The sequence below is a fragment of the Emys orbicularis genome, chromosome 7 (assembly GCF_028017835.1).
Source record: "Emys orbicularis isolate rEmyOrb1 chromosome 7, rEmyOrb1.hap1, whole genome shotgun sequence".
Lineage (NCBI taxonomy): Eukaryota > Metazoa > Chordata > Testudines > Emydidae > Emys > Emys orbicularis.
Genome location: NC_088689.1, coordinates 129,762,168 through 129,774,249, shown reverse-complemented (window position 1 = coordinate 129,774,249; position 12,082 = coordinate 129,762,168). Strand labels below are relative to the sequence as shown.

At 43.3% G+C, this 12,082-nt stretch overlaps 1 protein-coding gene across 1 annotated transcript in view; it reads right to left on the bottom strand.

Annotated features, from left to right (window-relative positions):
• CFAP20DC (CFAP20 domain containing) overlaps positions 1–12,082 on the bottom strand; it is a 154,871-nt gene that overhangs the window by 30,992 nt on the left and 111,797 nt on the right. The window contains exon 13 of the mRNA XM_065408313.1: positions 1,092–1,153. Coding sequence (XP_065264385.1) covers positions 1,092–1,153 — 62 coding nt within the window. The remainder of the gene's footprint in view (positions 1–1,091; positions 1,154–12,082) is intronic.

The window sequence follows — 12,082 nt, the reverse complement described above, 5'->3', positions numbered from 1 at the left end:
TAACTTGCCGACATTAAGTTTTAGTCACTAAAAAGCATGTTTTGTTAGTAACCTTTCATATCTCTTTCACTCTTACCTGAAGAGACAAGGTAGATAGTATCTTTTATTAGACCAACTTCTGTTGGTGAGAGACAAAAGCTTTTGAGCCGTACAGAGCTTTTCTTCAGGTCTGTCCAATAAAAGATATTGCCTCACCCACCTCGTCTCTAATACCCTGGGACCGACATGGCTACAACAACACAGCATACTCTTACTTGAAATCACTTAAACCTATGTTCTTTGTTAATAAACTTATTCATGTGTTATTACAAAACTTTCTCAGTGCTGCTGTGAAGTGTGGACACAGCTGTCTGTCTGAACTACAGTTCAATATGGAGGCTCGACAGGTGTGGTGACAAAAGGATCGTAAGATTTCACAGATAAAGTAGTTTAAGAGGTTTCTGATAGTGGACAAGTCTCTCTCTCTTTCTCTCTCTCTTTCAAAAGGTCCCATTGAAGCCAAGGGGAGTTTTGGTCCTGACTACAATGCGAACAGACACAACTTCAAACTTGAATAGTTTATATACGTTATAGACAGACTAAATCTGCAAATGCCCCAGTACTATTACATAATACTCTACTCTTGAAAGTGCTGTGTAACTAAAGGCCCTGTCTAATTCCATAATGTTAAAATCATGTATCATTTGTGAAGAATGGGGCTCCTTGACTACAAGGAATGTAATCCGCCCTCCCCAACGCAAACCAACCCACACCCCTAAATGACTGTAGCCCCAGTCCTGCAATGTGATGTGCACACAAAGTCCTACTGTGTCATGCACCACTTCACAGGATCAGGGCCTACATCGGTTACATTACATGCATGACACTATGTGCAGATGGCTATTACATATAGTGGAGTTCTGTCCTGCACCCTGGGATAATGTGGTCACACTGCAATGTTACAGAACTCTGAAGAAAAAGAGCGGTGGGAAAACGCTATGAAGAGGTAACAATTGAAAAAACGATCTAAGATGAAATCAAAGAAAGACACATTTACTAGCCAGAATATTCTAACTGAATTCTCACTGCCTGGCCCATAAACAGAATCTTACCTTGGATTGGAATGAGGAAGTGGGTTCATTTCTTTTTGATAGTGATGACCTTGATTGACAGGCTGTGAAAAACACAAAAAACAGTAGTGAGACGGTAACTGTGCAAATATTTTTTCAATATATCTAGAGGTATAAGAGAGTATCCTTTGCGAACAATATATTTGTAGTATCTGATATATTAGAATTCTATGGTCTTCATCACTGAGGTGGAATTTCAAAAATGGTATTCAGGTTCCAATTTTGTAAAAGTACATTTTAAATTGATGATTTTCTTGGTTGATATGCCTATACATTGTACATTGAGTTACAGTATAAGCATTTACATGAGATTTGATCACCTTGCACAAAGTAGATGCAAATCCTATGAAACGTTGTTAACTCTAGTTTATCAATGTTTATCTCCATGATGGTGTCCTACTCAGTTTTAATGTTATATAATGTGGATCATATTTTTAGTTAAAAGAAACAGTGTATTTAACATAAAAAACGAATGTTCACAAACTGATATAAAAAAATCCAAGAGCTCTAAATTTTAGGAATATATTTTTGTCTCAGTGCAAGGTAACAGAAGAATAATCATTATATTTACAAAGCACCCAGCTCCACCCAAAGCACTCAGGGCATGACACAGATAAATTAAAACATAACCATACACAAACATTGTCAATACACAATGAAATGAGAAATACTAAAAACAAACATGCAGCTTTATTAAAGGAATAGGGTCTTAAACAGGGACCAACATTAACAAAATGAGTGTGTTCCCATGATTTTTGGAAGTGGAGAGAGATGTGATCAAACAGATGTCCCTGGGGAGTGATGTTCATATCACTGATCAAACTGTGATCGTGAACATCCCAAAAAAGGGTAGTAGGAGAGAAGGGAAAACACAGAGCACCCAGTCAGGCTATCCAGGAATCATAACATCTGTTCCCAGTGATCTTTGATCTGGTTCTCCAGTAAAGAATAGCCTGGGTTTTACATTTTCACTGGATGGGAATATATCCGCCTTGGGATGACCTAGTTAAGATATCAGCTGGGATATGTCTGGGTTTAAAGATCAGTTTCTGTTGTCTGTCCGCTTACATCCTATAATGTATTATATATTATTTGCATCTCCATAGTGCCTACGAGCACCTAATCATGAACGAGTCCCCCCACTGTGCTAGGCACTGTACAGTACAAATACAGAACAAAAAGACAGTCCCTACCCCAAAGAGCTGACAATCTAAGTATAAGACAAGAGACAACACATGGATACAGACAGACCAATGGGGAGCACAAGGAAATAATGAGCGGCAGGCAGGCTGGTGGTCTTGACGGAGAATGGAAGTACTGGGGAAGGCTTGGCAGGAGAGGGAAGATTAAGAGCTCAGTTTTATTCCTGTTTGGCTTAAGCTTGTCGCTCGACATCCATGAGGAGATGACAGAGAGACAGGCTGAGATTTTAGTTGGTACAGAAGGAGACAGGTCTGGAGTACAAAAGTATACCTGTGAGTCACCAGCCTAGAGATGGTAGTTGAATTTGTGTTTGTGGATGAGATTATCCAGAAATAAGGAGTAGCAGAAGAAGAGAAGGGGACCAAGGACAGAGCCCTGTGGAGACCCTGCAGAAAGCAGTAGGGGAGGATCTTCTAAAGGACATGCTGAAGGAGTGATTAGAGAGGTAGGAGGAGAACCAGGGGAGAACAAGATTTCAAGAAGAGCGTGGTCAACAATGTCAAGGGTGGCTGACAGGTCAAGGAGGATGAGGATGGAGTACTGATTCTGAGATCTGGCTAGGAAGAGGTCTTTGAAAGCCAGGCTGGACAGGGTCTAGGATGGAATTGGAGGAGATTGCGATTGTAGACAGTGTGTTAAATTATCTTAGAGATGAAATGGAGAAGAGAGCTGGGGCATTAATTAGAGAGGCAAGTGGAGTCAAGTGTGGTTTTTTTCAAGACCGGAGAAACTAGAGCATGCATGTACTGTCAGGGGGAAGAGCCAGAGGAGAGAGACAGACTAAGGAGAAGAGGATGGGAGTATTTTTGTGTTCAGTGGCTCCTTTCTGTGTATCGCCATGATGGAGGCTAAGAGTCCCGAAGTTAGAGATGAACTTCTTGTGGCACCTCGGATGCAGTCACAGAGTGTTGTCTGATTGAACCCTAACATGCTCTTTCTATTGACCCTGAAATCTCAAAGAGCCAACCAGACTACTCTTTGTTAGGAATGGGATGTTTTGGAAGTAGTTTATTAGAGTGGCCCAGGTGTGCTTCCCTCCTGAAAGGCAGGCATTTGTGGTCAGAATATTTTGGGGGTATGGATTACAGAGGGAGGGCCAGGTTTTTAAAGGTATTTAGGTGCCCCAGTGGAATTTTCCATAATATCTAGTTATCTAGCCAGGGCCGGCTCTAGGATTTTTGCCGCCCCAAGCAGAAACAATTTTGGCCGCCCCCCCCCCGTTTTTTTCTTACCCCACCCCCGGCCCCGCCTCAGCTCCGCCCCTTCCCCAAATCCCCAGCCCTGCCTCCTCCCCCCAAGCTCTCAAGCCTAGGAGGGAGGGGGAGAAGCGGCGCGCGCGCCGTGGCCACTCGGCGTCTCCCCCTCCCTCCCAGGCTCTCAAACCTGGGAGGGAGGGTGAGCAGCGGTGCATGAATCAGCTGTTTCGTGCACCGCGGCCGCTCGGGATCTCCCCCTCCCTCCCAGGTTTGAGAGCCTGGGAGGGAGGGGGAGCAGCGGCGCGCGAATCAGCTGTTTCGCGCGCCGTGGCACACGAGCGGCAGCAGCGGAGGTGAGCTAGGGCGGCCGGGGCACATTTTTAGGGACGGCATTCTGGCGCTGGCCATGCCGCCCCTAAAAATGTGCCGCCCCAAGCACCAGCTTGTTTTGCTGGTGCCTAGAGCTGGCCCTGTATCTAGCACCCATTGAAATCAATGTGTGTTTACGTGCCGAGGTGCTTTTGAAAATCTCACTAGGTCCTTAAGTATCTTTAAAATCTGGCCTGGAGTATCCTACCATCAGGTGGGCTTCCTGTTTCCATCAAGGGAGTGACTGAGCCGTGTAAATGGAATCATCATTTTCCTTTTCATCTCTTGTTGGGAACATACGAGGAAGCCCAGAATGTCTAGGAGTGCTGAGGTGACAAATATAGAGGTGCTGTATCTGAATCAGTATTTGCATCTGCCACTGGCATAGTATATTAGTATGAATATTTTTGAGGAAGTGTCTTTCCATAGGGGACCAACTGGGGTATTCAGGGCAGGAAGGAAAAGAGGTCTCATGGTGGTCACTTAACTGTTTCCACTTATAGTTCAGGCATTATTCCTAAATGCCTCTTGTCATGCATTCACGGGGTCAGGTCTATGCCCTGGCCTTCAACCAGTCTCCTGGGAATATCCCTTTAGTGGACCCCAGAGATCCACGCTGTTCTGCAAGAGCAGGCCTGTAGTCTCCATGACTCTGAAACGAGCCCTTTCTGCCACAGTGTTGCACTGGGAGCTCATGTTCAATTGCATGTCTGAAAGTCTTTGGACTAGCATCAGGAAAGTGGGCTTAGGACAGAGTGTATATTGGGGAAGCATGGCTTCTTCAGACCCTCTTTCCGTGAACTCCACCTTCGCTCTTCCCCGTCCCTTTGTCTATCAGTCCCAAATCCGTCATTCACATGTGTAGGTTCTATTCAGTTCTTGTTAATGATTCTGGCTTCCATCCAGACACATAGGTGGCTCAAACACCCCATTGCTTTTCTTTCCACTCAAAGTATGGCTGTACAAAGCCCACAGGGAGACTGAGGTATGTATGTGGATCACAAAAACATTTTTAAAATTCCCACATTCTTAAGAACATAAGAACGGCCACACTGGGTCAGACTAAAAGTCCATCTAGCCCAGTATCCTGTTTTCTGACAGTGGCCAATGCCAGGTGCTTCAGAGGGAATGAACAGAACAGGTAACCATCAAGTGATCCATCCCGTCACCCATTCCCAGCTTCTGGCAAACAGAGGCTAGGGACACCATCTCTGCCCATCCTGATGAATACACATACAATACTTTTTCTAAAATACTCTCTTCCTAGCCAAACATTTACTTCTTTGCTTTCAGGAACATGGCTGTCTGGGAATATTCATTCTCTGGCCATTTAATCCCCAAAGAGAGGAAATGGAGGTCCCTGAAACTATGTCAGCTCTACAGGGTGACAAGTGGTTGGCTTACATAGGTTAGTGTGCCTGGGTCCCAGTTAAAAGAAAACTGTATGTACCGACATGTATGCGTCAGTAAAAGGCTCTGCTAGAGGGGAGGCAGTGTGGAGCTGCCAGAGCCTTTCCCTGCAGCAGGGAAAGACGCCGGCAGTGGGACACTACACTGCTAAAAATAACCGTGGAGACAGGGAAGCACTGCTTGGTTGTGTAGACAGCAATGTAGGATACATATTCTAAGGCAGTGGTGCTCAACGTATTTACCATTGTGGGCTGCATATGCAGCTCCCTCTGTGTTATGTGGGATGCACAATACAGTAGAGCCTCAGAGTTATGAACACGTCGGGAATGGAGGTTGTTCGTAACTCAAATATTCGTAACTCTGAACAAAACGTTATGGTGGTTCTTTCAAAAGTTTACAACTGAACACTGACTTCATACAGCTTTGACATTTTACTATGCAGAAGAAATACGCTGCTTTCCCTTAATTTTTTTAGTAGTTTACATTTAACACAGTACTGTACTGTATTTGCTTTTTTCCCCCTCTCTGCTGTTGCCTGATTGTGTACCTCCAGTTCCAAATGAGGTGTGTAGTTGTGTGTGTGTTCATAACGCTGAGGTTCTACTGTATATCTATACTACACCTCTACCCTGATATAACGCGACCCGATATAACTCAAATTCGGATATAACGCGATAAAGCAGCGCTCTGGGGGGGGGAGGGGCTGCACACTCTGGCAGATCAAAGCAAGTTTGATATAACGCGGTTTCACCTATAACACAGTAAGATTTTTTGGCTCCTGAGGACAGCGTTATATCGGGGTAGAGGTGTAGTTGTACATTTACAAAAAAAAAAAAAAGTTTAGTGCTTGTTATATGACAGCAATACGATTCAAATCGATATCGTACCTTTCATTACAACACTGCCAAATATCTATCAAGAGCATTTTAAATTAGCAAAGTCAGTCAAAACATTAACTGTTAAAATTAATTAATTTACTGTAAGGGTGGCATGGCGTGGTGTATTGCCACCCTCACTTCCGCACTGCTGCTGGCGGCATGGTTGGGCTGAGCTCCTGGAGCCCGCCTCCAAAGATAGGGAGCCCTGACTGATGTGAGCCCCCCGCCCCAGCCAGAGACTGCACCCCCTGCACCCAACCCTACTCAGGGCCTGCCCTTCAGCCCCTCCCCAGACTGCCCTCAATCACCCAACCTTCCTGGGACTGTCCCGCCAGCATCCAGACCCTCCCCCCAACACTGGGCTGGCACACGTGTCCCTGCAGAGACAGGGTGCCCTGTCCAGGGCAGAATGACGCCCCCCACCCCCAGGGACTTCTGCCTCCAACATCCAGTCCCCCACCCAGGGACTGCCTCCCAGCACCTACCTCAGCACGCAGTCCCCTAAGGACTGCCCTCTCCACCACTCAACCCCCCCATCCAGGGACTGCCCCCAGCCAACAGTCCCCCGACCTAGAGTCTGTTCTCCATATACCAGTGGCATCCCCCTCCCCGTGGCCCTAGACCCCTGCACCCTCTTCCCTGCACCCGCTGGTCTTCTACCTCTGCTGCACAGAGCTCAGTTGTGCAGCCTGCCCTGCCTGCCTGCTGCTGAGATCTTAGTGCCGGGGAGCCTGTTCCAGCCAGGGTCACTGAACCCGGGATCCTGTGGGGAGCACTGAGCACCCTGATCCTGGGAAGGGGGGGCACTGACACTGGATCCAATCCTGCACCGCCCCATTTTTGCACCCCTGCTGGCTCTGCGCCCGAGGCAAGTGCCCCTCCCGCACCTGCTGTAGTTATGGCCCTGATGATGTCACATGGGTCGCAGCTGTGTGCTGTTTGGGCCACAAGCGGCCCGTAAGCAACAGGTTGACAACGACTGCTTTAGAGCCTAGGTGTGTCTTTACTGTACTTGCCAAAGCAGTACCTCACCATCTACACTACTATTTCTATCAGTGCTAGGGGGGCATGGAGTGTATTTACGTTACACACTGCCGTACGGAGTGTGCAGTGTAGACATGCCCTAAGAATGGAAGGATTGTGAGATTCTGTCCTGACACAGGTAAGAACAAGAGACCTCGCATTGGAGAGGGGGTGCAGTCAGAGAGACCAGCTAGCCCTGTAACTATGATAAAGATGGATTAATGATACTCAATTCCGTGACACCTTAGAGATCAGGGTCTGCATCTTGCCGAACCCTTCTTGAGTTGAGAACACTAGCTTTTCTTGTAACTCAACTCCTAGGCGAACAGACCTCAGAGGGAACGAGGAAGCTTTGCTTTAAATGTATTGTGAACTTGCGTGCCTAGAGACCTTGAGAGGCCCCTGGAGATGCTGTGGTAAGTGTGTCATTTAAGAATAGCAATCATCACTACCAATACCTTTGTGAACAGGCTAGCGAGTGGAGAACAGATGAATGGTTATGTAGTGATAGTGTCAATTTTAATTGGTTAGCCAAAAAATGGATGATTATTGGGTTGGATCTGAATACACAGATGATAAGCAGCGGCTCTAATATAGCACTTCTCATCCAGATAAGCTTCTGCTAGGTACATCAATATCTGCTGGGGACATATATATATGATAGTGCAAGCCAGTCTCCATCCTGAATTTCATCTTCATCAACCTTTTCTGGCTTTTGAGAAATCAGATGGCCAAGACCCCCTCCCCGGATTTTTTTTGTTACGATGAAGAATACGGAGTAGAGCCCTGAGCATCTTTTGTTGTGAGAGACAAGCTCGACTGCTGCTATTTCTAGGAGATAAGAAAGCTTCTTCAATCTGGCTGAGTACTTGTCAACTCCCAAGGTTGGAGACAGAATGACAAAGGGGATGTGGAGGATCTCTAGACAGCGAATGCTGCACTGCTGTCTAAAATTGACTGGCACCAACTGTCTGAGAAATGGGGTATCCTGCCAGCAAGGCCTATTTCTGGGTGGAGGCAGGCCAGATACAGACATTTTGACTTTTTGGAATAGGAGGATGAAGTGTACAGCCGCAAATATTCCACAGGATTGTGCAACACCTTTATGTGTATTTCATCTCTCTGAAAAGGTCAAGCGGGATGCAATGTACAATATTTTCATTTTCAAAATACTTATATTTTTTAATTCTACATAAATATTCTATTACTGATTTGGAATCTAAGCAATTTTTAATTTTTCACATTTTATAAACCCTTACCAATCACCTTCAAGGTAAAATTCAATGTTTTAAAAAATATCTACATCTGACAGCTATGCTGCGTAATGTACAGTACCTAAAGCTATTTTATTCCTTTAGGGCTGTCACAGTTTAGAACAGCTGCTAAACAACTTATATTTCAACAATTTCTTTTGACAGCATAGATATTACATTTCAGTTCTTGGAAAACTATCATTAGCCATAAAATTCAGTTTTTAGTAGATCAATTTTATAGTTGTATAAGAACATCTGTTCATTTGTTTTAACTGCAGCTTAGCAATATGATCTATATATCTTTGCAGTTCAGAAGGGGTTTTTTTGAACCTCATTAAAGCCAAAAATAGGTGGGCATCTTTTAAATGAAGCCGAAAATCAGACTAAAACATGCAAAATGATGGAAAATTTAAAGTCACAAAAATCATGTTACAAGTAAACTATTACATACATTTACTAGGTAACATACTTATATGCTATACTACTTTATAGAAAATAAAGTGTATTCCAAAAATGAAAGGATATAAAATATGCCTTCTGGTGGTGCTGTTGCTATAGATTACATCAAGGGACAAAGAGGTTATATAAAATTACCCAGCATTTAGAACAAAAAGGCTTACCTTTTGGGGAAGAGCTGTTGATAATTTTTGTGGAAAAATAAGAATAGACTTAATGGGGGAATATGATTTGCAAAAAACATTATCAATTTAATAGAGAGGAAAAGATGTTAATGCTTTAAATCAACAGAAGGAGACTACCTAGAAATGAAGTAATCTCTCAAGGTTAATCATGGCTAGGGACAATTTTTCAGATTGTCCTTAATTTTATAAAGTATAATGTACAGATTAGTTCTAATTTGATTCCTATACATTGTGCAGATGAACCCTGCTGATGTGTACTAATGGAAGATGGATGCAGGTACACTGTAGCCTTTCTGTGGTTTGCACATAAATATAATTTTTATTAAGGTCCTGATTGTTAGCATCTGCAGCTCCCCCTGACTCTCTGGGACTGATTTTCAGTAATGAAAATAATCCCCGTGTAAATATGAACTAGCTTTTAATTATACAAATTCTGAACTTCAACACAGAATGGAAGCTGAAGAAATGAAGGCCTTTATTCATATAGGGTGACATTCACCTGTAGCCATACAGCAGAACAATGCAAGGAAGAGAGAACAGTCTGCAAACGCTTTCTGCTCACTTCAGAAGGGGGCTCCACGTGGACTCCAAATAAGCTGAATTTTGATCTGTCAGTTACCCTGAGTGACCATGGAGTAGCACAAGTATACTGCACACTTGAGTTTTGCTTAATGTCTGGATTCAATGACAACTCAGTCCGGTAGCTAAGTGATATTAGTTCATAGATTAATTGATGTTAAAGCTGTTAGATCATCTAGCCTGACCTCTTGCATATACTGCCATTAAATTTCACCCCGTTACCCCTGTACTGAGCCCAATAACTTGTGTTTGACCAAAGCATCTTCCAGGCTGGCATCCAGTCTTAATCTGGAGATATAAAGAGATTAACCTTGTTCCAATGGTTAATCAGCCTCACTGTTAAAAATGTGTGCCTTATTTCTAATTCGAATTTGTCTGAGTTCAGCTTCCCCTCACTGGTTGCTATGCCTTTCTCTCCTAGACTGAAGAGCTTTTAGTACCTTGTATTTGCTCCCTGTGAAGATACTTATACACTGTAATCAAGTCACTTCTCAATCTTCTTTTTGATAAACTAAACAGACTGATGCTAAGTCTCTTGCTGTAAGGCATTTCCTCCAACCCTGGAATAATTTTTGTGACTCTTTTCTGCACCCTCTCCAATTTTTCAACATCCTGTTTAGGATGTGGACACCAGAATTATATGCAATGTTTTAATATCTGTCTCACCAATGCCATACACAGAGGTAAAATCACCTCCCTGCTTCTACTCACCATTCCACTGTCAATACACCCCAGGACCACATTAGCCCTTTCTGCCACAGCATTGCTCTGGGAACTCATGTTCAACTGTTTGCCCACTATGATCCCTAAATCCTTTTCAGAGCCGCTGCTTTCCAAGCTACAGCACCCCTATTCTGAAGGTATGGCCTGCATTCTTTGTTCCTAGACTGCATTTGGTTGTATTAAAACACATTTGTTTGTGCTGAGCTTGCCAACGGGTCTAAATCACTCTAACTTCCCTGTCCCTCATCATTATCTTCCACGCCACCAATCTTTGTGTCTTCAACAGTGATTTTATATTTATTTCCAGATCATTGACACAAATGTTGAATAGCATGGGGCTTAGAACTGATCCCTGCATCATTTGATAATTTCCTGATGACAACTACTTTTTGAGATCTGTTAGTTAGCCAGTTTTTAAAACAATTTAAAATGTGCTTTACTGATACTGTATAGTGCTAATTTGTTAATGAAAATGTCATACGGTACTAAATCAAATGCTGTACAAAATCCTAAGTATATTAATAACCGCTACAAAACAACTTGATCAACCAACCATGTAATCTCATTGTGACGCTGGCAAACTAGGTGTCAGCTCATGCCAAAGCCCCAGGCCTCACGGAATGTTTACAAACGATGGCTGGAAGCCAGGCCAATTCACTTATTAGCATAAATCAAAGTGATTGTTAAATGTATAAGAGTGTATTTGGTGTTTAAACTCCATGAAAACTAATGGGATGTTACTTGCATTGTTTTCACGTACCTGTATCCTATTATAATATAGTAGCAAACATTTACATTATGTATACCCCTGTAATTAAATAACCCATCGAACGAGAAAGAAGCCTTGTGGAATTCAAACGAAAAACTTTAGCAGAAAAGTGCTAAATTTCAAAGCAAGTGGTGATTGTGTGATATAACTGGAGGTCAAAGACTCTAAATGCAGTCCTCATTCTCCGTCATCAAAGGAAGAGCCAACGTGGGTGGTGACCCTGTCAGATTGTTTTCTGTGAGAAGAAGCTACAAGTAGGGATTCAGGGAAAGATCCTTCATCTCTGGACTGTTTGGATTCTAACAGGGTGGAATAACTGAACAAAGAGTTATTCTGGGTAGCCCTGAGAGACTTTTGGGAAACTGGCAGATTACTACATCTCTGCTGCCGTTTGGAATTATAGACTGTGACTCACCCGTACATATATTTTACCTGCTTTAATCTCTCAATAACTCTCATTTCCTTTTCTTAGCTTATAAACCTTTAGTTAGTTTACTATAGAATTGGCTACCAACGTTGTCTTTGGTGTCAAATCTAAGGTACCAATCAATCTGGGGCAAATGAGTAGTCTTTGGGTCTGGGAGCAACTTAAATGTGATGTGATTTTTGGTGTAAGTGATCATTATCACTCAGTCCAGGTGGCAAGATAGATTGGAGAGTCTAAGGGGACTGTTTGTGACTCCATGGTAAGACTGGTACAGTGATCCAGGAGTTCTCACTTGTTACCGGGTTGGTGAAATCTAATTATAGAACATATCACCAATTTGGGGTATCTTCCCTATTTTGTGACAGTGTGCCCTCATCAAAGCATTAAATCAGGTTTGTTTGACTACACCTATTTTCTATAAAACCACATTGACCGGCATTAATTATATTTCCATCCTTTAATTCTTTTATCAGCTGAATCACGTAACAGCTTTTCCGTATTT